Source organism: Electrona antarctica, assembly GCF_951216825.1.
Source record: "Electrona antarctica genome assembly, chromosome: 22".
In the NCBI taxonomy this organism is placed as follows: domain Eukaryota; kingdom Metazoa; phylum Chordata; class Actinopteri; order Myctophiformes; family Myctophidae; genus Electrona; species Electrona antarctica.
In genome coordinates, this window is record NC_136805.1 from 3,658,696 (window position 1) to 3,686,058 (window position 27,363).

General features: G+C 45.1%; 2 protein-coding genes across 2 annotated transcripts in view; one reads left to right on the forward strand and one right to left on the reverse strand.

Moving 5' to 3' along the window:
• Positions 1-20,653, reverse strand: part of vps35l (VPS35 endosomal protein sorting factor like) — a gene marked incomplete at its 3' end in the record, with an annotated part of 249,115 nt that extends 228,462 nt beyond the window's left edge. Inside the window, exons 1-20 of the mRNA XM_079491895.1 lie at positions 20,586-20,653; positions 18,999-19,098; positions 17,752-17,934; positions 17,236-17,327; positions 17,120-17,147; positions 16,664-16,688; positions 15,988-16,067; positions 14,950-15,078; positions 13,177-13,261; positions 12,658-12,714; positions 11,500-11,596; positions 10,185-10,232; positions 9,753-9,846; positions 8,474-8,674; positions 5,115-5,161; positions 3,519-3,630; positions 2,748-2,864; positions 2,600-2,653; positions 1,839-1,919; positions 1,501-1,563 (exon numbers count right to left, since the gene is read on the reverse strand). Of these exons, the coding sequence (XP_079348021.1) occupies positions 1,501-1,563; positions 1,839-1,919; positions 2,600-2,653; positions 2,748-2,864; positions 3,519-3,630; positions 5,115-5,161; positions 8,474-8,674; positions 9,753-9,846; positions 10,185-10,232; positions 11,500-11,596; positions 12,658-12,714; positions 13,177-13,261; positions 14,950-15,078; positions 15,988-16,067; positions 16,664-16,688; positions 17,120-17,147; positions 17,236-17,327; positions 17,752-17,934; positions 18,999-19,098; positions 20,586-20,602 (1,710 nt within the window). The 5' untranslated portion in view covers positions 20,603-20,653. The remainder of the gene's footprint in view (positions 1-1,500; positions 1,564-1,838; positions 1,920-2,599; positions 2,654-2,747; positions 2,865-3,518; positions 3,631-5,114; positions 5,162-8,473; positions 8,675-9,752; positions 9,847-10,184; positions 10,233-11,499; positions 11,597-12,657; positions 12,715-13,176; positions 13,262-14,949; positions 15,079-15,987; positions 16,068-16,663; positions 16,689-17,119; positions 17,148-17,235; positions 17,328-17,751; positions 17,935-18,998; positions 19,099-20,585) is intronic.
• A 231-nt stretch (positions 20,654-20,884) lies between these two features.
• The window catches only part of LOC306914938 (palmitoyltransferase ZDHHC16B-like), a 32,176-nt gene continuing 25,697 nt past the window's right edge, over positions 20,885-27,363 (forward strand). Inside the window, exon 1 of the mRNA XM_079492175.1 lies at positions 20,885-21,041. The gene's annotated coding sequence lies outside the window, so the exon portion shown is untranslated. The remainder of the gene's footprint in view (positions 21,042-27,363) is intronic.

Here is a 27,363-nt window from a genome sequence, read left to right on the forward strand (position 1 = left end):
AGAGTCTGGAACTACACCTCCTGAATGCTATTTAGAGTCTGGAACTACACCTCCTGAATGCTATATAGAGTCTGGAACTACACCTCCTGAATGCTATATAGAGTCTGGAACTGAATGCTATATAGAGTCTGGAACTACACCTCCTGAATGCTATTTAGAGTCTGGAACTACACCTCCTGAATGCTATTTAGAGTCTGGAACTACACCTCCTGAATGCTATATAGAGTCTGGAACTACACCTCCTGAATGCTATTTAGAGTCTGGAACTACACCTCCTGAATGTTATATAGAGTCTGGAACTACACCTCCTGAATGCTATTTAGAGTCTGGAACTACACCTCCTGAATGTTATATAGAGTCTGGAACTACAGCTCCTGAATGCTATTTAGAGTCTGGAACTACAGCTCCTGAAATCTGAGTAAGGAAGCTGCCATTTCCGTTCACAAAACTATATTTTAAAATATCTTTAGAGCTTTTTTTTTTTTCCTTTTCTGCTAAGCATAATATGCTTAGCAGGAAAAAAAAAAAAAGCATATTATGCTTAGATGATTTCTATTTATATTAGAATAAATTTGCGCGACTGTAAAGACGAAACGGAAGTGGGGAGGAGTCTCCACTTCCGTTTTATATTGTACTCATGACAGCTCTTCCGTTGCTCCAGAATGTATGATGAAAGCATTTGGAAATTGCGAGAGGCAACAGTCTGGTAACGCGAGACTAGATACAGTGCATTTGTCTAGTGTGCCAAAAGTCACCTAATGCAGTTTCAAATAGAAACCTCGGTTTGTGGTTATATGCTTTTGGTATAACATACCAACTGGACAGAGAAGAGAGGTCGCTACCAACGTTGGTACTCTAAAATAAAGTATTGCATGGTGACTAGTACGAGCTGTGCAACCTCTCCTCTCTGTCTAAGTTTGTCTCCCGTGGTCTGCAGCACCTCCCCGATATTGTTGTGCGCTCCTACCTCTTTGTTTGTTCTGATAACATGCAGAGCTAACATTCCCTTGCTGTGTATGTAGGAGGACTGAGAAGATTATAACACACTAGGATAGTGGACTAAGCCTTTTAGAATCCATACGTATACAAAAAAAGAACCGTGAATTCGATCCACGAATGCATGATATATATATATTTTTTTTAAGATATTTTTTTGCGGCTTACGCTTTTTATTGGTGTTTTGAAGGGACAGACAGTAGGCTGACAGGAAACGGGAGAGAGATGGGGGAAGACATGCAGTAAAGGCCGTGTCGGGCTCGGGAGTCGAACCCGCGGCACACTGCGACTGGATTACCAGTCGGGTGCCCAGACGGTTACGCCACCGCCTGGGCCACGAATGCATGATTAAGCCAGATATGGTGCAGCCTGGAATTCAGTGTGATGGCGGAGGTCTTACCATGGAGAACAGCACAGAGAAGTGTATTCAGTGTGATGGAGGATTGTCTTACCATGGAGAACAGCACAGAGAAGTGTATTCAGTGTGATGGAGGAAGGTCTTACCATGGAGAACAGCACAGAGAAGTCATTGAAGTAGGTGAGAATCTTCCTGATGACCGACTGCAACTGTGAGACACAGACAAGCACAACATGCTGTTAGTTTAACTAGATTGCAAAAAATACCCATACATTTTTTTCTCCATTATTAATATTGTTGTTGTTTTTAGTGACGACGTAAAGAGCTGGCAGGATTTCCATCTATCCTGGCAACAACAGAATGTTAAAAACCATCTACAGATGCGGTTTCCAATCCCAACCATTCCTGGATATAAAAGGCCCGCCTGAAAATCAACTAACTCTGTAGTTCTTTTTCACCATTGCAGTGCGTCTGTCCGTCATACCTGAGGGTAGGCATCCTCGAACGCACGGTCCGGGGTCATGTGCTTGATGATGTCAGCCAGGACAGTGTTGACCTCACGTTTCTGACGGAGACAGAAAATAAACCAGAGAACCAGATGAACCGGCGAGAGAGGATCATAAGCATTATTTTATACTATATCTGTTGAAAAATAGCAGATCTACAAGCTCATAGCGCGGCACCGAGTGCCGCACTATGAGCTTGTAGGTCTGCTATTTTGGAAAAATCGTGAAAATGTGGCGCAAATCTTTGAACATATATTCTTTCAGAGTGAACGTGTTTAACTCAAATCTTTGCTTCTGGGGGAGGGGTCTCTGGAACAACATGTTTACAGATGGGGGTCCTCAGCCAATTACATATGCTTTTGGGGGTCCTTGACATGAAAATGTTTGAGAACTGACTGACAGAAACATGGGGTTTTTCAGAAAACTGGATTTAGAAGGCATTTGTAGAATCATCCTCAGGTCTAAATGGGTTAAATCGAGACAGGAGACAGAAATAGAAAGGGTGGCCCGGACAGCTGGCGTAGCGGTCCGGACAGCTAGGCTGACGCGGTCAGTAGCCTGACAGCGTCTCTTGGGTTCGAGTCCCGATCCCGGCGGCCTTTACTGCCGTGTCACTCCCCATCTCTCTCTCTCCGCTTTCCCGTCAGGCTACTGTACTTCAACAATGGCACATAAAAGCCCCCAAAATAAATCTTAATAAAAAAAGAAAGAAATACAAAGTGTGAAGAATATTGCTCACGGTAAAGTGTCGACAGGTAAACTCCACCCAGATCTCAGCGCAGTTGATGTAGTCCTGAAACAAGACAGAAACTTTCAACAAGTGACTTAATTATTAAGGTCATCATCTGACCCTCATGGGCAGCTCATGTGAGGATCGGTGGCGTTACCTGTGGACTGCGGACTTTGGTGACCACCTTCCAGGCTTCGTTGAGGATGGGCAGTCTCTCTGCCTCTGGGGGGTCAGCACAGGCCAAGCTACGACCCAGGGAACCAAACAACAGGTGCTGGAGACCAGAGGAGAGGAGTGGGGAGGGGAAGAGAAGAGAAGAGAGGAGAGGAGTGGGGAGGGGAAGAGAAGAGAGGAGAGGAGAGGAGTGGGGAGGGGAAGAGAAGAGAGGAGAGGAGTGGGGAGGGGAAGAGACGCAGAGAGGACATTTATAGATACATTTTTTTCTCCCTCTTCTCCTTACCCCCAATCCCACCCTGTTCTTCTTCCCTTTCTTTTATGGAAATAACAAAAACGATGTGGCGTGCGCAAAAAAAAATAATATTTTTTTGTTTGTTTTACACCTGTAAACCTTTGATGTGACAATAAAGTTGCTGATTCAGAGGAGAGGAGAGCTGAGATATATACAGTAATATGGAAGACCTAGTAACATAAGTTTAAATTACTCTTTAATCTGCTCTGAAGAAGGCTGGACGCTGAAACATGTTGGCGTTCTCAATACAAATATGAGAAATGACATCGGAGCCAGCCTTGCATGTTGTATTTTGGAGTGCCGCTTTTTCCACTTTGTTGGTTTATGAGTCAACACATTATATGCCGTGTGTGTGCGCACGTGTGTGTGTGTGTGTGTGTGTGTGTGTGTGTGTGTGTGTGTGTGTGCGTGTGTGTGTGTGCGTGTGTGGGAAGCAGCCGATAAGTGGTGTCCTCGAACCTTGGGGAAGCCCGCCTCGTCACAGTCTTTGATCATGGTGATGAAGTCCGTGGCTCTGGCCGCCACAAACTCCGCCCGGAACGCCCACATGACCGAGTTCAGCAGCAAGGCACTGTGGGAGTTGGGAAGGAAACACAATAATGGAATGGACGCTCATTTACTCAAGACGCTTACTGTAAAATGTGCTCCAGTGCTGTCTGGAAAATAAATGACTGAATAATGCATGATTTATATTTTATGTATTTGTCTTCATACCTTCCTTTAGTGAGGGCTGGTGTGTTATTGAGGTTATCAAGGGGACACTTCATCATTTTAACTCTTTTTTCCCCCAAGTCCGGATATATACGGACGTCGACGCTAGGTGGCGTCATATCCCAGGTCCGTATATATATATATATACGTACCCCAACGTATACTCTGTCTATATAATGGTTGAGGGCTACGGAAGCCTTAAACATCGGTCCGGTTCCTATAGCAACGCCCCACCGTTCCAACTATGGGATTGCAAATATAATCTCAGTGCAAACCAGTTGAAAAGCCTCTCTCTGTCCATCTGCAATTTGACGGACAACACATAGGCTCTGGCCCCATATTTAAGATGACAATATGTGATTAATAGTATTCACATGTGATATATTAAAAGTGAAATAAAATGTGTGTTCCAATGCTTAATAATATAATTTTCCATAACTGTTGGGGGATGATTTGGGAAATGGCATTTGCCATGCTCTCAATGCTCATCCACATGACGTTGTCAGTGTTGGGGGGGGGGGGGGGGGGTCGGGGAGAAGCAAACCACGCCTACTATATTTAGGAGACCACTTGTAGGCTTTGTGTACCATTTCGCCTCTAGTGGCTCCAATGAAGTTGGCCCATCTTCATAAATAGACCATCTTTGGCCAATGAGACATCTACATTTTTGAGGGGTGCTAGCCCCTCCTATATACAGGTTTGGCATAGGCACTGCTCCCGGCAGGATCCGCCGGGAGAAACTAGACTCAAAGACTGTGGTGTACTCGTTTTGTCTTGTTTTGGGTTTTTTTGTTTGCATTTAGTTTTTTTGTCTGTGCATTGTAATGTCCGTATTGTGGTACTTCTTGTTTTCCTATGTTGTGTTGAAAAAAAAAAAGTGTGTGGTTCTATATACATTGTGATTGAACAATTTCAGAGCCTCAATAAAAATACATTGAAAAAAATCACACCCGTGTGAACTGAGTGGTGTAAGGTATTATATAGACTGATCAGCTGTGGTCTGACGTAATGTCTGACGTAATGAAATCACACCCGGGTTAACTGGGTGACCGTAGCAACCATGCTCATTTTTTGGTACGAACAGACAGACAGACAAACTAACAAAGCCAGTCGTAGGAGTGGTTTACACCACTCAAAAAAAAGAAAAAGAAAAAGAAAAAAGAAACTAGACGCAGCTGCACAACATGACACTAATTGATTAGAGCGACAGCGAGAGAGGGGAGTGTGTGTGTGTGTGTGTGTGTGTGTGTGTGTGTGTGTGTGTGTGTGTGTGTGTGTGTGTGTGCGTCAATTGAACAAAGGTGCCTGGGTTTCCGAGGCTAGTACGGTGGTGGACCGACTCACTTGTTCCCCAGTTTCTTACATCTCTCCATCATCTCTGTCAGAAGGGGCTGGAAGACAAACAACATGAAAGAGATGTCACACAGACCATTCATCAATGTGTTTGTGTGTCACTGTGCGTGTGCGTGCGTGCGTGCGTGCTAGGGCATTAAGCAACTAGTCGACTAGTTTACTAGTCGACTAGTAAATCCACTAGTCGACCTTGTTGGTACTAGTTGACTAGTTGATATTTTTTTCCCGATTTTTAGGCCTCAAGATCAGGTAGATTATAGTTATAGTCACCATGTACACAGTTTTTCAATGTACAAATATGTATTTTATTTTTTGGTAGTTAAACAACTAGTCGACTAGTAAACTAGGCAACTAGTCAACTAGTAAAAATGACTAGAAGTGAATGCCCTGCGTGCAATTATGGATTATTTTCATAGTGATTTTGTTTCGATTAACCCATTTAGGCCCGACGTCGAAATAAAAAAAAAAGTATTCTGAAAGAATATATATTCAAAGATTTGTGCCGCATTTTCACGATTTAAAAAAAGATAGCAGACCTACAAGCTCGTAACGCGCCAATCGGTGGCGCGCTATGAGCTTGTAGAAGAGATGACCGCACGGCCGGTCATCTCTTCTTCAATCGTGCCAAAATTATTATTATTTTCTTTCCATCTGTTGTTGTTGTTGTTGTTGTCCACGGAGTGTTGTGGCCATAGAGCTATCAATCATTTCTTGCTCTTTCTTCTGTTCATCAGGAATTTGATATCTATTGTTGGCGTTGGTACTAGTCATGGCTGCCAGTTCCCACCTGATGTCGTGTGTGAGTTCTGATTGGTCCAGAGCGTACTGAATAACTGCTAGCTTACATAACATCTTAAGACTAGGACTGAAGTCTAAGATGAACAGCTCATCAGAGATAGTGTAATCTCCTTTCCTTCCTCCAAAGAAGATGATATGATCTCCCACAATGCAACAGCACATAGCATGCATTGAACAAGGTCCTTTCCCCTTGGGCTCAACCTTCTTCCAGGAGAAGGTCTCTGGACTGAATTTCCACACATCGAAGGTCTGGTTCAATTTCCAGCCACCAAATATGTACAGCTCTCCATTGTAGGTAAATGCTGAATGACCCCAGCGTCCTTCTGGAAGAGGTTGTGCAGAAGGTGTGACCATCATCCAGACGTTGGTCTCTGTGTCAAACACTCTGATGCTGTTGTAGACCCCCTGGTCCCTCCCATAGCCCCCGAATACAAACATCTGTGTCCCGGCGATGGTGGCAGAGTGACCTGATGATCCAGGTGATGGAGTTCCTCTGGTGTTAATTAAAGACCAGACCATTGTGCTGGTTTCCAACTTGTACATGTCATTAGTGAGTCCAGTCAGCTCGGTGGATCCTCCATGGATAAACATGACCTTCTCCAACACAAAGGCTGAGTGTTCCCACCTCTCCTCTGGAACAGTCCCGGTAACTCTGGGTTTGAACCATCTGTGGGCGTCGACATCAAATGCGTAAAGCACATTGTAGCACTTCACTCTACATGCCCCTCCCCAGATGTAGACCGTATCTTCAACCAACACAGCTGTGTGGCCGCAGCGCCTGGATGGAACCTCAAGGAGACCGTCTCTTCTTCCAGGTTCCACTGGAAGTAACTTCTTCCAGCATAAAGACACTGTGTTGAAGACATGGACATCCATCTGTTCCATGTTGTTGAAGGTCAATCGACCATAGTCGCCTTCAAAGGAATACAGTTTGTTCCTCACAGCTACATGTTCGGCTCGCTTTGGTCCTCCTGCTTTGGAAAAGGTCCAATACAACATCGCTCTGTCTGTCTGTCTGTGTCTCTCCCCCTCTTCTCTCTCTCGACGTCTACAGTCATTTTCAACACGGTGCATCATCTTATATCTTCTGGTGTGACGTCACACGCGCGACACAAACTGTGTGTGCGTGTGTGTCTGCGCGCACGGAATTCGCCCAGCTGATTGGCTAAGGACGGAATGTGATGTATGATGATAATAGCGCCGCTCACTTCACACAGGTGTGATTTTTCCATATCACTGTGTGAGAGTGCAATCATCCGATACAGTAAGCAACTCAAAGTGAGGGTGAATTCCAACCATTTGCATGTATAATGATAAGAGCGCCTCTCACGTCACGCGGGTGTGACATTTGATTTAATAAAAATTTTATGAATATCAGCAAATCAATTAAATAAAAACGCCTGGGTTTCCGAGGCTACAAATCAATAAGTGTAAGTGTTATACTTTGATGCAAAATGGTGTCCTGCAAGTTTAGTGAAGCATTGTAGATCAGCTATTTTCACTCATTAGAAATGATTTAAAGAAGCATGAGTTCAGTCCGCTGCCCCCCCCAGGTTGGCAGAGGAAGTGTAGGGGATAAAACATAATAAAAAAAAGAAAAAAAAGAAATGATTTAAAGATTGTAGCCTGGAATGACATTCTTTTTTATTTGATTAGATCGATTAGTGTTGCACCCCCTGTGTGTGTGTGTGTGTGTGTGTGTGTTACTGTAGTACATACATCCGGCGCTCTGTAAGCGACACACTGCAGGATCCAGTTGATGGCGGGGGAGTAGAGGGTGGTGTGTGTGTGTGTGTGTGTGCGCGTGTGTTTACGTACATCGGGTGCTCTGTAGGAGACACACTGCAGGATCCAGTTGATGGCGGGGCTGTAGAGGGTGAGGTGTGTGTGTGTGTGTGTGTGTGTGTGTGTGTGTGTGTGCGTACGTACATCGGGCGCTCTGTAGGAGACACACTGCAGGATCCAGTTGATGGCGGGGCTGTAGAGGGTGAGGTGTGTGTGTGTGTGTGTGCGCGCGTACGTACATCGGGCGCTCTGTAGGAGACACACTGCAGGATCCAGTTGATGGCGGGGCTGGGTGAGGTGTGTGTGTGTGTGTGTGTGTGTGTGTGTGCGTACGTACATCGGGTGCTCTGTAGGAGACACACTGCAGGATCCAGTTGATGGCGGGGCTGTAGAGAGTGAGGTGTGTGTGTGTGTGTGTGTGTGCGTACGTACATCGGGCGCTCTGTAGGAGACACACTGCAGTATCCAGTTGATGGCGGGGCTGTAGAGGGTGAGGTGTGTGTGTGTGTGTGTGTGTGTGTGTGTGTGTGTGTGTGTGTGTGTGTGTGTACGTACATCGGGCGCTCTGTAGGAGACACACTGCAGGATCCAGTTGATGGTGGGGCTGTAGAGGGTGAGGTGTGTGTGTGTGTGTGTGTGTGCGTACGTACATCAGGCGCTCTGTAGGAGACACACTGCAGGATCCAGTTGATGGTGGGGCTGTAGAGGGTGAGGTGTGTGTGTGTGTGTGTGTGTTTGTGTGTGTGTGTGTGTGTGTGTGTACGTACATCGGGCGCCCTGTAGGAGACACACTGCAGGATCCAGTTGATGGCGGGGGAGTAGAGGGTCAGATAGACGGGCACCTCCACCCGCTGCAGCACCAGCTGGTTCTGGACGCTGTCTCCGTGGATCTGACGGAACGTGCCCAGGAGGTCAAAGAAGTTACGGTTCAGGCTGTCCTTCAGCTGGGGGGCAACCTCCATGCCCACCTGGGGGGGGGGGGGGGGGGGGGGGGAGAGGGAGAGAGAGAGAGAGAGTGTTATGTGGAGAACATCGTCAACTAAAACTATGACGTTTGTGGATTGCATTTGTTCACTGACGAAAACTAAATAAAAACTAAGCCATGGGCCCATGGACGGTTAGCTCAACTGTCAGCCAGGCGTGCCGCAGGTTCGACTCCCGATCCCGACGGCCTTTGCCGCATGTCATCCCCCCCTCTCCCCCCCCCCCCATCTCTCTCCCCATTTCCTGTCAGTCTACTTTCATCCTATCAATAAAGGCAGAAAAAGCCAAAAAAATATCCCAAAACTAAATCAAAACTAAGCCATGATGACTAAAACTGTGACTAAAATATATTGACAATTTTGTCGACATAAATATATAGGGAGGGACTAGTAGAGAAGAGATCCATAAATATACAGGGAGGGACTAGTAGAGAAGAGATCCATAAATATATAGGGAGGGACTAGTAGAGAAGAGATCCATAAATATATAGGGAGGGACTAGTAGAGAAGAGATCCATAAATATATAGGGAGGGACTAGTAGAGAAGAGATCCATAAATATATAGGGAGGGACTAGTAGAGAAGAGATCCATAAATATATAGGGAGGGACTAGTAGAGAAGAGATCCATAAATATATAGGGAGGGACTAGTAGAGAAGAGATCCAGTAGAACTAAAGGGGAGGGACTAGTAGAGAAGAGATCCAGTAGAACTAAAGGGGAGGGACTAGTAGAGAAGAGATCCAGTAGAACTAAAAGACAGGCCAGGTCATTTACAAGCTCACCGTTATGAGCTTGTATTTGTAGATCAGCTATTTTCAATCTTGCAACCAAGTGTGAAATCAAGCATTTACAACCCTCATCAAGGCCTGCCTTTGACAAAATCAACTGTAGATTTAGTCGACTAAAGACTTATATTTAGTTGAATAAAACTAAAAATGTTCAAAGGCCAAAAAGGCGACTAAAACTAATTGAAATTTTATTCAAAAGACTGACAAAAAAATAAATCAACATTTGCTGGCAAGATCAACACTGTACAAAAGTTGATCTAATAATGCATGCTCACCCTACAGAGGTAGGCTCTGGCATAGACCGCTACCAGAGGGTCTCCTATCCCCCGGATCATAGCCGTCAGGCGAGGAAGGGTCTCCTGGATGCCTCTGTGTAGGACACGAGAAAACGCCAGTATACAGGTAGATTATCATATCGTTTGTTTTAAGCCCCATTGGGCGACATGTTGCATGTACCAAAAAAACACTCATTCGATGCCAACTTTAAAACATTATCCATCCTGCTGTTGCTGTTGTTGAGTTTTTCCACTAAGCTTTGAAAAATCATAGAATAATAATGCGTCGCTACAATCTGGTCATTGGCGGACTTCCGGGCCTTCAAAAGAACATTTGGTCATATTCCACCGGAGGGTCAAAGTGACCACGTCGTCGTACAGGCAGAGGACCAACTTTATGGAACAGAACAGAGTGGACGGAGGATAACTTACGCCTTATTGAGGAAACGGTTACACTTCAGGATGGCTGCTTCTACGTATCTGTGAAACGCCAGTCAATGATTCTAACTTATCCTTTATATTGGGTGGAATTACAGTAACACACAATGCCCATTATTACTTTGCCTCCTAACTGAATGTGTTTAGTGCTACATTATTAGGCTACATTGGTGTCCAGAGGGCAAGGGCAGGTGGTGCTCTAGCGCAGGGGTTCTCAACCCGTGGGTCGCGACCCCTCGGGGGGGGGGGTCGCCAAATTATTTTAGGGGGTCCCCAAATTATTTTCAAAAAAAAAAAAAAAAAAAAAAGTTATTTTTTTAAATTTTATTTTCACGATTTTTCAAAAATAGCAGACCTACAAGCTCGTAGCGCGCCACTCGGTGGCGCGCTATGAGCTTGTAGATCTGCTATTTTTCAATAGCTAAATTATAACAATGCTTAAAACACCAAAAGGGGTTCCCGCCCAAAATGGTTTAAGGTTATTGTAGCACTCAATTTATATTGGGGGTCGGGAGGGGGCGGGGCGGGGGTCCCGAGACATTGCCAAAGCATTTCCGGGGGTCCCCGGCCAAAAACGTTGAGAACCCCCGCTCTAGCGCACCCTAGTGTCTATCTGTGCACGCCACTACTTGAGCGGGTTCAAGGTGGTCCCCAGTTAAATTATGGAAAGTTGGTAACGAAATAGACCCTTATTATAGATTTTAACTCTTGAGAGTTAAAATCTTTTTTTTTTACACTCATTTTACACTCTCAAGAGTTCAACATCTGCATTACTTAATTTACTACACAATGTTTGCCTGCCATCTCTCCTAATGGTACCAACATCAATACAGCATGGAATTGTGGACAAAATGTGCTCATCTAACAATAACAAAAATGTTGAGGCAAAATGTCATCAAATGGTGCAGGTGGTCCGTGGCTCATATGGTAAATAAATAATGGGACCTTGATACGAACAGGGTTGAAAAACACTGATCTAGGATCAGAAGGATACAGCCGAGGGACGAGCTCTCTGATGGAGGCGATCTAAAACACTGATCTAGGATCAAAAGGATACAGCCGAGGGACCAGCTCTCTGATGGAGGCGATCTAAAACACTGATCTAGGATCAGAAGGATACAGCCGAGGGACGAGCTCTCTGATGGAGGCGATCTAAAACACTGATCTAGGATCAGAAGGATACAGCCGAGGGACCAGCTCTCTGATGGAGGCGATCTAAAACACTGATCTAGGATCAGAAGGATACAGCCGAGGGACGAGCTCTCTGATGGAGGCGATCTAAAACACTGATCTAGGATCAAAAGGATACAGCCGAGGGACCAGCTCTCTGATGGAGGCGATCTTGAAGAACCAGTTGAGACAGGTCTCCTTGGCCGTGTCGTTCACGTCTTCGGCTGAGAAGGTGTCTGACAAATCAAATCAAATTAAATACAATCCTGGCTGTTCATTTTTTATCTCTGACAGTGTAGAAATGCACTTTGAGGCCTCAAACATACAATCCCACAAACGAATCACTATATTTGAGTGAATGGATTGTTCTGCCCACCCCCAGACAGACAGAGCACATGAACTGAGTGAATGGATTGTTCTGCCCACCCCCAGACAGACAGAGCACATGAACTGAGTGAATGGATTGTTCTGCCCACACCCAGACAGACAGAGCACATGAACTGAGTGAATGGATTGTTCTGCCCACACCCAGACAGACAGAGTGCCCACACCCAGACAGACAGAGCACATGAACTGAGTGAATGGATTGTTCTGCCCACCCCCAGACAGACAGAGCACATGAACTGAGTGAATGGATTGTTCTGCCCACCCCCAGACAGACAGAGCACATGAACTGAGTGAATGGATTGTTCTGCCCACCCCCAGACAGACAGAGTGCCCACGCCCAGACAGACAGAGCACATGAACTGAGTGAATGGATTGTTCTGCCCACCCCCAGACAGACAGAACACATGAACTGAGTGAATGGATTGTTCTGCCCACCCCCAGACAGACAGAGTGCCCACGCCCAGACAGACAGAGCACATGAACTGAGTGAATGGATTGTTCTGCCCACACCCAGACAGACAGAGTGCCCACGCCCAGACAGACAGAGCACATGAACTGAGTGAATGGATTGTTCTGCCCACCCCCAGACAGACAGAGCACATGAACTGAGTGAATGGATTGTTCTGCCCACCCCCAGACAGACAGAGCACATGAACTGAGTGAATGGATTGTTCTGCCCACCCCCAGACAGACAGAGTGCCCACACCCAGACAGACAGAGCACATGAACTGAGTGAATGGATTGTTTAGCCCACCCCCAGACAGACAGAGTGCCCACACCCAGACAGACAGAGCACATGAACTGAGTGAATGGATTGTTTAGCCCACCCCCAGACAGACAGAGTGCCCACCCCCAGACAGACAGAGCACATGAACTGAGTGCTTCCAGAAGGAAGAGTGTTGTTGTTTACCTGGCAGAGGATGAGGCTCGGAACACATGGTCCAGATTCTATCGTACACCAGCCGACCTGAGAGCCAGAACGGAGAACAGAGAGAGCACAGTCAATGTTGGCATTTAACACTGCATGTTCAGTTGTTCACCACCACCCCCAGCTACAAGGTGTAGGCCAGCAATACCCATGGATCAAAAGCCATTGATTTCACCAGTAGTCTATGGAGCATTTTTCACCTATCAACGGTCAGACTGTTGAACAGGCGTTAGGTAGGTGGGGTAGGTAGAGGTAGAGTGGCCGGAACAGCGTCCGAATGGTGAACCGTGAGGTTCCCAGTTCGATCCCGCAGAGTGTGTATGAACGTGTGTGTGTGTGTGTGTGTGTGTGTGTGTGTGTGTGTGTGTGTGTGTGTGTGTGTGTGTGAATGGGTGAATGTAATAATGTGAAGCGCTTTGGATACAAGCAATATATAAATGCACAATTCAATTCTGTCCTACTGTCATTCTAATTCCATTTTGACGTGTGTGTTTTACCCACCAAACGTGTCCAGGATGTCTGTGATTAGGACAAACTTGCTGGGGTAGAACTGGATCACAGAGGTGTCCGACAGGAGCTTGGAGCACTGAAAACAAACACGTTTTATAGAACGTTTAATTAAATGCTGTTTGCTACTGAAATATAGATCAACATGAGTGACAGCAGGGTGGCAGTCAGCCCAAACTACAATCCATACTGTATTCTTTACAAATGCAGACAGTGTAGGAGACACACAGTATGAAAGCTGAGAGGGAGACAGTGTAGGAGAGACAGACAGCAGGACAGCTGAGAGGGAGACAGTGTAGGAGAGACAGACGGCAGGACAGCTGAGAGGGAGACAGTCTAGGAGAGACAGACAGTAGGACAGCTGAGAGGGAGACAGTGTAGGAGAGACAGACAGTAGGACAGCTGAGAGGGAGACAGTGTAGGAGAGACAGACAGTAGGACAGCTGAGAGGGAGACAGTGTAGGAGAGACAGACAGCAGGACAGCTGAGAGGGAGACAGTGTAGGAGAGACAGACAGTAGGACAGCTGAGAGGGAGACAGTGTAGGAGAGACAGACAGTAGGACAGCTGAGAGGGAGACAGTGTAGGAGAGACAGACAGCAGGACAGCTGAGAGGGAGACAGTGTAGGAGAGACAGACAGTAGGACAGCTGAGAGGGAGACAGTGTAGGAGAGACAGACAGTAGGACAGCTGAGAGGGAGACAGTGTAGGAGAGACAGACAGTAGGACAGCTGAGAGGGAGACAGTGTAGGAGAGACAGACAGTATGTGTCTGTGGGTTGGCTGTAGTTTAGTTCAGCTCATGACACTTGGCCACCTCTGGAAAAATCGCCAAAGTCCTAATTGAAAAGGATCATGTTGTTCCCGTCCCTTTTAATAAAATTAGGCCAAATAGGCATTTCTTTTTGGCCTAAGTCAGTAAGTAAATTGGCCTAAGTCTAAGGTTTAATTCTATTTAATTCCATTGAATCATATTATGTTACATAACTGACAGACAGTGTTTATATATGAATAGAGGCGACGTAATGTTGCTTTGGAGAGGGAAGCGGCTGAAGATGGACGGATGGATGGAGTACAGAGATGTCATTGTAAAAGTCATCTGTATGGCTTCAAGACCTCGTGATGTATCTAAATTTGGAGAAAATTTAATTCAATTTGAGGAGAACACCAGGAAAATTTTACCAGGTATTATGGGGCCCTATGATTAAACATATAACTGAACTAAAGACGCTACAGGAGACTACCATCAGCTCCACAAGCTCTAAAACAACGTTAAAAGTACATTATAGGCCCGGACGGTTAGCTCAACCGTCTGGGCACCTAGGCTGCCAAACCAGCCGGACAGCGTGCCGCGGGTTCGACTCCCGAGCCCGACGGCCTTTGCGTGGCCTTTGCGTGTCACTCCCCATCTCTCTCCCCCTTTCCTGTCTATCTACTGTTCCCTATCAATAAAGGCATAAAAAGCCCCCCCCAAAAAAAGGTATATTATACAGTATTTTCCATGAGGGAGTGCCAGGGGGGATAGCGAGATACATCCTAATTATTATTTGATTTTGGTTTCTTAGTTTTTTGTTTGTAATTGTATGTATTTTTTGTCGTATGTTGCATGTTGTATGTTGGACCAAGGGTGGGGGGGGGGTTGTAAGGGCACAAAGGGAAGAAAAAATATATACTTTTGACATCCTATGGCTACTGTATTGGGCTATATTGTACTTGTTTGTACTTCACTTTGTATTGTCAAAAGCAATAAATAAAAAGGTCATTGTTACCTGGATGACGATCTTCAGAGCTTTGACCTTCTGGTCAGACGACCAGGCCTCTTTCAGAGACTGGTTCAGCTCCTCTATGCGGTTCACATAGTCCTGCTGGGAGAGGTTCAGCAGCTCTCTCTGGGAGCCCTGCGGAGGCACACGCACACACCTTAACCCAGAGATCAGATTCTAAAAATGTCTTCTACATCCTGACAGTTTTCTGAAAAAGCTATGTTTCTATGTCAGTCGTTCTTTGACTTTTCAAAAATAGCAGACCTACAAGCTCGTAGCGCGCCACTCGGTGACGCGCTATGAGCTTGTAGATCTGCTATTTTTCAATAGCTAAAGCATAACGGGACTTTTGAAACTGTTGCGGGACTTTTGAAACTGTATTATGTATATATATAATAAAAATTAAAAAAAAGTGCGGGTCCACATAAACTTTGTTTATTAAAAAAAAGAAATACGAATGCATGTATGTACTTGTGAATTTGAATATGTATTTATGTCTGTTATGAGTCTGGCGTAGAGGATTTCATCCTGTGCTGGAAAACTTTTCAATACATTTCAATAAATAAATAACATAATGCTAACACCAAAAGGGGTTCCCGCCCAGAATGGGTTAAGTTAACATACTCTAGTGTGTACACATGTGCACTAGGCATGCACCATGTCCAAGGGGTTTCCTGTTCCACGTGTGCCTGCATACGGTAGCTTGGCAGTTGGCAGACAGCTTAAACAATCATCAAATGAATAAAATAAGTCTCTCTCTCTCTCTGAAAATGTGTGCAACTCTTTGAATATAATTATATTCTTTCACAGCAAACGTTTAAACTCAAATCTTTGCTTCTCGGGGGTTGTCCCTGGAACAACATATTTTCAGATGGGGGGGTCGGCGGCCAAATACAGATCATTCTGGAGGGTCCTTGAGCACCACTGATATAAACATTTATATATTCCAGAAAACCAGTTAGGATTTAGAAGACTGATTTTCTTTTTTAGAATCGGTCTCAGGTATGAATGAAAACGGTTTGAGAAGCACTGCTGTACTGTTACCTCCTCCAGGTCATCCAGTTCCTCTAGTCTAGTCCGGACCTTCTCCGATACCGCTGAGTTGCCAGGGCTGGGAGCCTTGCCTAACAGCACAGACAGGAAGCACCAATAAAACTCAAAGAATCATCATATTATTAATATTAATACAAATCACCCCCGTGTGAAGTGAGGGGCGCTCTTATCATCGTACATCATCATGACGTCGAAATGTATTTGCTCAGACACTATGACGTAACATTCTCCATTCATTGTCAATGGGAATTTAATGTTTGTGTACGACGGAAATCTACACAATAAATAACTCAATACATTTCAATAAATGGTAAATGGTGCATTTATATAGCGCATTTATCCAAGGCGCTTTACATAGATTGTGCATTACATTCACCCATTCACACACACATTCATACACCGATTGCGGCGGAAGCCATGCAAGGTACCAACCAGCACATCGGGAGCAATTTGGGGTTCAGTGTCTTGCCCAAGGACACTTCGACATGTAGACAGGAGGAGCCGGGATTCGAACCGCCGACCCATGGATCATTGGACGACCTGCTCTACCTCTTGAGCCACAGTCGCCCCAATACATTTCAATATTTTAACATACAGTACTAGCACATACTGTATTATCAATACTCCAGAGGTTGGTGAGTACTGGTTGGTTGAAACACATGTTTACCTTTGTCAGAGCCCATGCAGAGATTCTGGAACACAAAAAGAAAATGGAGTCATTAGGTTTCAACATGTTGAAGCATGTCTGTCTAATACATCTATATTTACAATTGAGATGAATTCCACAGCCACATTGATCCTGGTGAGATACTCACTATGGAGAGCTTCTCCGTAGTGGTGAACCTGGTGAGATACTCACTATGGAGAGCTTCTCCGTGGTGGTGAACCTGGTGAGATACTCACTATGGAGAGCTTCTCCGTAGTGGTGAACCTGGTGAGATACTCACTATGGAGAGCTTCTCCGTAGTGGTGAACCTGGTGAGATACTCACTATGGAGAGCTTCTCCGTAGTGGTGAACCTGGTGAGATACTCACTATGGAGAGCTTCTCCGTAGTGGTGAACCTGGTGAGATACTCACTATGGAGAGCTTCTCCGTAGTGGTGAACCTGGTGAGATACTCACTATGGAGAGCTTCTCCGTGGTGGTGAACCTGGTGAGATACTCACTATGGAGAGCTTCTCCGTAGTGGTGAACCTGGTGAGATACTCACTATGGAGAGCTTCTCCGTAGTGGTGAACCTGGCCAGGATCTCTCCTCTCTTAGACGACCACGGCTCAAAGTCTGTTCCCACCACGTCGTCTTCCTTCTCCCTCTTCTTCCTCCCCAACTCCTGAGAACACACGCACACACGTCACACATGCACGACCACACACACATTTTCCAGACTTCAATCAGTGGTTTTCGACCCTTTTCATATCAAGGCCCATTATGTATTCGCCATTTGAGTCCACGGACCACCATTTGATGAGATTCAGCCTCACACTCACAGGCCCAAAACGAAAGAATATTGTGTTATCGTTGGATGAGGTTTTGTCCAAACGCCGTGCCGTATTGATGTGGTATCATCAGACAACAGGCAATGCTGATCAACATAACAATTATTTCACATTCTCTAATAGATAGTGTAGTGTTCATCAAGACTAACACAGAAACATTCCAGGTGACTGAAACTAAATGAAAACTATTCAAAAAGACTATGAATAAAACTCAAATCTAAGTTTGCTGTCAAAATCCACACTGCTCTCATCACTCACCCCTGCGGAGCAGCTGTGCGACAGGGCGGGGGTCTCCACGGCCGACGCAGCAGCGAACATGGACAGGGGGTCCGTGCCGTCCAGCATGGAGCTGAGAGGGTCCGGGACCACCGAGGAAGAGGACGAGGAGGAGGACGAGGTGCTGCCTTTGCGGGTCCCGCGGCGAGACTTGGTGTCCGTCACCTGGGTGGAGTTTTTATTGTTGATCAATGAACTGCTTTATAAAGCACGATTACAATCACGCTCCGTCGTATGAGCTTTGTGTTTACCGGTTGTAAAAAGTCCCTTTTTTTAATTTGGTGTTAATCAATTAACCCATTTTGACCTGAGATCAGATTCTAAAAATGTCTGTTTGAAAATGACAGTTTTCTGAAAAAGCTATGTTTCTATGTCAGTCGTTCTTCGATTTTTCAAAAATAGCAGACCTACAAGCAGATCTACAAGCTCATAGCGCGCCACCAAGTGGCGCGCTATGAGCTTGTAGATCTGCTATTTTTCAATAGCTAAAGCATAACATAATGCTAACACCAAAAGGGGTTCCCGCCCAAAATGGGTTAAGACCTGAGACCAGATTCTAAAAATGTCTTCAAAATCATAAAGGTTTTCAGAAAAAAAACCATGTTTCTAACTTCAGTGGTGCTCAAACTATTTTATGTCAAGGACCCCAAAAATGATACTGTATTTGGCCAGAGACCACCATGGCAGGCACCATCTGAAAATATGTTGTTCCAGGGACCACCCCCAGAAGCAAAGACACGAGTTAAAAACGTTCACTGTGAAAGAATATAAATATTCAAAAATGTGCACACGTTTTCCCTATTTTTTTGTTTTTCCTCAAATGGTGGAGAATGGGTGTTTAGACCTGAGAACAGATTCTACAAATGTCTTCTAAATCCTGACAGTTTTCTGAAAAACCTGTTTCTATGTCAGTGGTTCTCAAACTATTTCATGTCAAGGACCCCCAGAATTATCTGCCAATCCCCATCTGAAAATATGTTGTTCCAGGGACACCCCAGAAGCAAAGATTTGAGTAAAAAACTTTCACTCTGAAAGAATATATATTCAAAGATTTGCGCCACATTTTCATGATTTTTAAAAAATAGCAGATCTACAAGCTCGTAGGTGCCGCGCTACGAGCTTGTAGATCTGCTATTTTTTTCAATCGCTAAAGTATAACATAATGCTTAAAACACCAAAAGGGGTTCCCGCCCGCCCAGAATGTGTGTTAAAGGTGCTGTTGGACTCACTGTGATGGCTTTGAGAGGATGGTAGTCTCCAAACTCCACCGGCACAGCCTCCAGACGACAGCTCTGCAGCTCCGCTTCATAGCGACGCTCACGCGAACGCCTTGACGCGTACACAGGAAACACACAACACAGCCGTTTCTGATTCAATCCCATTGAAATGAGGGGTTTTTTTCTCCTCTGCTGATGAATTTAATACACAGGACCACAATGGAAACAAGTCCCCAGGACTTTTTGTGTTATCCTATATACTTTTAGCCTAAATGTTTTACTGTACCTCCACGCCGTTTACATTTTTGACTAATGCAGTTTTCAATCAATCAAAAGCATTACACTTAGTTCATGCATTAAGTTTTGATCTACAAACGTGTCAACGTGGTGTGAGCTTGTAAATCAACATTCTTAAAATTGCCCAAAGTTCCCCAGGATCCTGGTTGGCCAAATATTTCTCAAAGACACGTTTTGGGACTATTTTTGCAATTTGCATACATTGTGTTTTCCGTTTGGAGATGTGATTACAATACAAACTGTTAGTAGAGATCAATCGGCGACCAATCGGTGATCGTCCGATATTCACTCCAAATGACTCGATCAGTGATCAGTCCCAAAAACCCTGATGGGAGCCTCCCTGGACCCTACTGTACTGTACTGTACTGTACTGTACTGTACTGTACTGTACTGTGCAGCATGAATCCATTTGTGTCTCTCACATGTCCCTCTGGACAACAACAGCAGTCCTCCTCATTAGCGTTGGTCTAATCCATTTAAATGGTCATGAAGTCGAGTCACATGTCACATTAACACAAGTCTATTAGGTCACTGGGGCTTTTCCTCAGTGGAATGCAGAACGGAAAGGAAGTGCATTCACTCAAGTATTGTTCACAAGTTCACTTGTATTGTGAGGACATTTTTACTTTACTTGACTGAGGATTTCCATTTTTCTTTCCCAAATGTATTACTTTTAACGCCACTACATTATTCAATAGTACTTTAAACAAGTTACATTGCAGAGTAAATTATTTGTACAAAAACACACATTGGTAAACTGGTAAATTGTAGTAAGCAACAGGTAGCAGCACAACATAATTAAAATCAGTCCCATCTTTACCAGCTGCTGCTACAACATCAAAGTGATGAACACATTATTGCTGTGCATTACTAATTCATTACAACACAATAATGATAAGTGAAATGGGCCATTTTGCATAAATGAAATAAAAATAATTGGTACTGTAAGTTTTTGATGGTTGCACCTTGTCTCAAGTAAAGTACAAGACTTTTAGTACTAGCAACCCAGTATTTCTAAAGTGTTTTTTGCACTATTACTGAAGTAGAAAACATGCCTACTAAAATGACATACGACTAAATAAATAACGTGAATCTGTCTATGTTGTCCTAATAATATTGACTGTAAAAGATGACAAGTCTTATGCAGAATAAACAAGACAAGCCAACACTCCTCATGCATTACTGGGGCATCCTCTGGGATGTCATTAAATGTGCGACTGAACGAAAATTACACGTAAGTACAATAATAATATATAAAACACATTTAGTTTGTAATTTGATGATGAGAACAGAGCATCTTACCACTGCACGGCCGCCATGTTGCTTCAACACTGAGTCACATGACATGACGTCTCAACAACACTTCCTGGTTCAACTTCATTAGTTTAAATAATTTCACAATTTTGGAAGATACAAAAAATATATTTGATATTTTTTAACTTGTCCAAAGATAATAAATAAAACAAAGACACGTTTCGTTCTCAATGTCGATGTCGTGGTCTCGTGGATAGCTGCGTTTTTGTTGTTGCCCGGAACACAAATAAAACTACATTTCCCATGATCCAACGCGCCTGCTTTTCCACCCGGACAAGACGGTTGGTTCCTGCTGCTGCTGCACACTGCTGTGCCTCTGATCTGACTACAATGAAGATTTATTTAGACAACAACACATAATTATACGTTATATATTGTGTTTTCATCATGACCTGAGCACAGTGTGCGCGTGCATCCGAACCGGACATCTCTTCTTATTGAGAGGTGAGTTGTCCACAAATGGCTGGTGATTGATTGATGTGGCGCCTTAAATGTATTCTAGCTATCACCTTCATATAAGCATGTCATGACAACAAGCTCTGCTTCTGTGCAGCCAGTGACAATGTATTGTTTGTGAATGACTGAGTGACAAAGTGAGAGATCAAGCCCTTTTTACATCCTTGTTTATGATGATTTCCTGTTTTTTTTTTGGCTATATAGAAGTGTATGTACGTTTCTATGAAATGTTATGATGAATTGGAAACGGTGGACCATCTTGTAAACATGTGTAATGCTTTATTATGGTGTCGTCCACTCACTAGTTGACAGATTTTTGTATTGAGTTGTGCTTGAAATGTAGGCCTGCCTACTGTAATTGTGCAAACTGTTAATAAATACTTCAATCAATCAAGCAATCAAGCCTGCTGTATGTATCGGATTATTAATATATATCAAAGACTAAAGCTATATCCATACGATCAGAATAATTATATGCCTTTACATTGATATTTATGATGATATTAAAGACTATAGATCTAGACATACTGATGCAGGCTCTAGTATATACTGGAGGTCATTAGGTAAAAAAATAAAAAGATTAAAAAAAGATAATCACACTTGTGTGAAGTGGGCGCCCACTGCATTTATATCGGCCACATGACGTTTTACGTCGTCATTTAGTGTCCTATAAACAAACATTAAAGTCCATAGACCTAATATAGCCATGCATTGGAGAGGCTGGCACCCCTAACCCTAAACCTTACAAACACACCCCCTCGCCTTTACTATACCCCCCCTAAAAAAAAGAAAATTATATACAAGCTAACCAGGCGTGTCATTGTGATGCGTGGTGAACTTGTAGATCTGTTATAGAGGGTATGCGCATGCATATAGTGAGTGGCAAATCGAGTGGCAAAGTGAGTGACAAAGTGAATTTAATGTAGTTTAACCCATTTTGGGTGAGAACCCCTTTTGGTGTTTTAAGCATTCTGTTATACTTCAGCTATTGAAAAATAGCAGATCTACAAGCTCGTAGCGCGCCACTCGGTGGCGCGCTACGAGCTTGTAGGTCTGCTATTTTTTAAAAGTCGTGAAAAAGGGGCCACAAATCTTTGAATATATATTTCACAGCGAACATTTTTAACTAAAATATTGGCTTCTGGAACTACATATTTTGAGATGGGGGTCCGTGGCCCAATAGAGATAATTCTGGGGGTCCTTGACATGAAAAAGGTTGAGCACCACTGACATAGAAACATGGGTTTTTCAGAAAAATGTTAGGATTTAGAAGCATTTTTTTTAATCGACCTCAGTCCAAAATGGGTTAAAGTCATTTCATGCAATGAAATAGGACTTTTCTGTGTGGATGTATGAGCCACTCAGTAGGCATTCCCGCATAACTTCCTGGTATGATGATGATGTCACGCGCTATACCCTCTATTGTCACTAGTTTAGGTCCCAAAGACATCAGCATTTTGGTTCTCGAGCTAAAAACGTTGGGAACCTACAGTATATGGACTAGATCAGGGGTGGGCAACTTTGACGATGGAGAGGGCCATTATATTTCCATACTCACTCCATGCGGCGCGTTTTGAACTTGTAGATCAGCTATTTTTGCTATATTTGAATTGAAATCCTGAAAAGTCATTTTAACTAAATACAAATATATTGGACATAAGAAAAAAATCACACCCGTGTGAACTGAGTGGTGCAAGGTCTTATATAGCCTGATCAGCTGTGGTCTGACGTAATGTCTGACGTAATGAAATCACACCCGGGTGAACTGGGTGACCGTAGCAACCATGCTCATTTTTTACGAACAGACAGACAGACAGACACGTAAACTAACAAAGCCAGTCGTAGGAGTGGTTTACACCACTCAAAAAGACAATAACATTATTTGTAATACTACTCAGCAAGCTACTAATTTGGACTAAGTAATTAAAGCGGGTCATGTTTGCGCATGTTGTGGAATTGTAACAGCTGAAATCAATCAACATATCAGTATTCCGAAATTAATCTGAGGGCCACATTAAGGGAAGGTGGGGGCCGCATGTGGCTCGCGGGCCGCCAGTTGCCCATGCATGGACTAGATAGAGGGACTGTGTGTGTGTTGGCGTACGTGAGTGCGTGTGTGCGTGCGTGCGTGCGTGCACAGAGCTAATCTCCCAAACCACTGGACCAGTCATCATTAAGTATCTTGTCCACGCTGCCAGTATAGGACCAGAAATATTTTTTTTTCACGTTTTATACTATGTTTTTTTTGTGGCTTATTTATTTTATATTTTATGGAGGGACAGACAGTAGGCTGACAGAAAATTGGGGGGGTGACATGCAGTAAAGGCCGTCGGGATCGGGAGTCGAGCCTGCGGCACACTGCCAGACTGGATTAGCCTGGCTAATAAGCCAGACCGAATCAGCCGTTGGCAAAAAAAAAAATTGCTTGCCGGCGGATTACGGTCTGGAGAGGCTCAATTGTACGCCCATTTCCTACACCAGAGAAATGGTGTGGCCAATCGGGACACGGTATGCAATATGGGCGGGCTTTGGTACAGTGACGTTCAATGCTTGAGACCTTTGACTGACAGTAGCTCTAACCAATTGCGTCAAAGAGAAAATGTTTGAACCCGCCCCCCGGGAAACAAGATCCATACACAGCATCTCCAGACTCAAATACCACACGACAGTGTGATTTGAGTCTGGCTTATTAGCCAGGCTAAAACTGGATTACCGGCCAAGGTGCCTGGACCGCTGAGCCACGGCCCAGGCCACGTTTTATACTTTTTTAAATTATTTTAAAACAAATCATTAGAGGTCGGCTTCGGCTGAACGCTTGTAGGTGACTGGTGTCATAGTAGTGATGTCATACAGTACATGAGTGATGTCATAGACTGGTCACATGGAAGCCACAGCGTCTTGTTTAGTTGACTCAATGTTTTCTGTTTTTTTTGAGTGGTGCAACCACTCCCTTACGGAGCTATGTGTGTGTGTGTGTGGGTGCCTGGCTGGGTGGGTGGCTGGGTGCGTCTGAGCACGAAAACAGCATGGTTGTTTTTCACCACCTGTGCGCAACCTAACACACACACAAACACACACACGCACATATTAACTGTATATGTGGTGATTTCGGGTGTGCCACCAGTACAGTGACAGTACAGTACAGTAGCTGGGACCCCCAAGCGGTAACTTCATTTCTCAACAGTTTCGGACGTGGGGCGGCTCGCCGGAATCGGGCCGGCAACCTGGGTGCATTCCTGTGGGTCTGGAACTCCCCCCCCCCCCCCCCCCCCACACACACACACACACAGAGTTGGTGTCACACGGGGGTGATTTTCCTTCTTTTAGTGAGGTTGTTGGCACTGAGCTCACGCTTGTTATTTATTCTATTGTTGTTGGTTGTCATGGCTGCCAGTTCCCACCTGATGTCGTGTGGGAGTTCTGATTGGTCCAGAGCGTTCTGAATAACTGTTAGCTTACATAACGTCTTAAGACTAGGACTCAAGTCTAAGATGAACAGCTCATCAGAGATAGTGTGTCCTTTGTAAAGTTTGGATCCTCCAAAGAGAATGATACGATCTCCCACAATGCAACAGCACATATCATACATTGGACATGGTCCTTTCCTCTTGGGCTTAACCTTCTTCCAGGAGAAGGTCTCTGGACTGATTTTCCACAAATCATTGAAGGCCTGGAGGTCCTCGTTCCAGCCACCAAATATGTACAGCTCTGCATTGTAGGTAAATGCTGAATGACCGACGCATCTTCCTGGTAGAAGCTGTGCAAAAGGTGTGACCAGCCAGGCGTTGGTCTCTGTGTCAAACACTCTGATGGTCCAGATAGTCCTCCCTATAGCCCCCGAATACAAACATCTTTGTCCCGACGATGGTGGCAGAGTGACCTGATGATCCAGGTGATGGAGTTCGTCTGGTGTTAATTAAAGACCAGACCATTGTGCTGGTGTCCAACTTGTACGTGTCATTAGGCCAATCTGTCAGCTCGGTGGATCCTCCATGGATAAACATGACTTCTCCAACACACAAGCTGAGTGGAAGTTTCTCTCCTCTGGAACAGTCCCAGAAACCCTGGGTTGGAACCATATGTGGGCGTCGACATCAAATGCATAAAGCACATTGTAGAACTCCCCTCTCCATGCCCCGGCCCCGCCCCAGATGTAGACTGTATCTTCCACCAACACAGCTGTGTGGCCGGAGCACATGGATGGAACCTCTAGGTGGCGTCCTCTTCCAGGTTTCAATGGAGGTAACTTCTTCCAGCATAAAGACACTGTGTTGAAGACATAGACATCCATGTTGTTGTTCGTCCTTCCATCACAGTAGCCTCCAAAGGAATAAAGTTTGTTCCTCACTGCTACAGCAGCATGATAGGCTCGCTTTGGTCCTCCTGCTTTGGAAACGGTCCAAGACAACATCACCCTGTCTGTCTGTCTGTCTGTCTGTCTGTCTGTCTGCCTGCCTGCCTGCCTGTCTCCCTTCTCTGTCTCGACGTCTACAATCATTTTCAACACGGTGCATCATATTATATCTTCTGGTGTGACATCGCACGCAACACAAACTGTTGCCACGACGCCAGTTTGTGCAGCTGTTGTAAACTGTTGGTAGATTCCAGTTGTGAGTCATGTGTGAACCAGCGCCACTCTTGTCCGACACAGAGAAGAACTCTTAACACATCGAGTGCCACCTGGTGGACAAAAGTAGTGGTGCTTGGGTGCCAGGTGATTTCAGGCTATTCCACTATGACTCGCGGCCGGTTTTGGCTTCCATCTTTGATGCTAAAGTATTAGCGTTAATGCTACCGAGCTAAAATAAGGCCAATCCTTGCTCTGGAAAACGCCAAGGTTCCAATTGCAATCACCGGATAATCAGAGACAACAGAACAACTGCGAATAGTTCAAAACCACGGACAGCGGCATAGTTTCCGAGAAAAGAGTGTGCAAAGGCCGCGACTAAAACAGAAGCTACACTGCATGAAAAGAGGGGTTAATTATGGGCACTATATTTGCCTGTAAATCTCAGGTTTAGCATAATTGTGTAATATACAGTAATATACAGTAATATACAGGGGTGATGGTCAGGGCCGTGCAGAGAGCACTGAGGGGGCAGAGGCCCCAGAAAAGGGCAGATGTGTGCATGGGCGCGCCGGGGGTGGTCTTTTTGTGGGGTCCGTCCGTCCCTTGTGCCATTTCATGTCATTGGACAGTAAAATAAGCAATACTTTCTCATTAGTCTGAAACTAAAACTGACTGATGGCAGCCAGCACATTAAAAGTATAATTAATTATGATAGTGGAATTATCATTACTTGTCAAATGTTCGTCTTGAAGGGCCCCTAACATAAGCCCTTATTTGCCCCCCAAACAAGCCCTTATTGGCCCCCCACACAAGACCTTATTTTCCCCCCACATAAGCTCTTATTGGCCCCCCACATAAGCCCTTATTGGCCCCCCACATAAGCCCTTATTGGCCCCCCACATAAGCCCTTATTGGCCCCCCACATAAGCCCTTATTGGCCCCCCACATAAGCCCTTATTGGCCCCCCACATAAGCCCTTATTGGCCCCCCACATAAGCCCTTATTGGCCCCCTACACAAGCCCTTATCCCCCCCCCCACATAAGCTCTTATTGGCCCCCCACACAAGCCCTTATTTGCCCTCCCACATAAGCCCTTATTTGCCCCCCACACAAGCCCTTATTGCCCCCCCACACAAGCCCTTATTGGCCCCCCACACAAGCCCTTATTGGACCCCACATAAGCCCTTATTGGCCCCCCACACAAGCCTTTATTGGACCCCACATAAGCTCTTATTGGCCCCCCACACAAGCCCTTATTGGACCCCACATAAGCTCTTATTGGCCCCCCACACAAGCCTTTATTGGACCCCACATAAGCCCTTATTTGCCCCCCACATAAGCCCTTGTTGCCCCCCACATAAGCCCTTATTTGCCCCCCACATAAGCCCTTATTGGCCCCCCACACAAGCCCTTATTGGCCCCCCACACAAGCCCTTATTTGCCCCCACATAAGCCCTTATTTGCCCCCACATAAGCCCTTATTGGCCCCACACAAGCCTTTATTGGACCCCACATAAGCCCTTGTTGCCCCCCACATAAGCCCTTGTTGCCCCCCACATAAGCCCTTATTTGCCCCCCACATAAGCCCTTGTTGCCCCCCACATAAGCCCTTATTTGCCCCCCACATAAGCCCTTATTGGCCCCCCACACAAGCCCTTATTGGCCCCCCACACAAGCCCTTATTGGCCCCCCACACAAGCCCTTATTGGCCCCCCACACAAGCCCTTATGTGGACTTCAG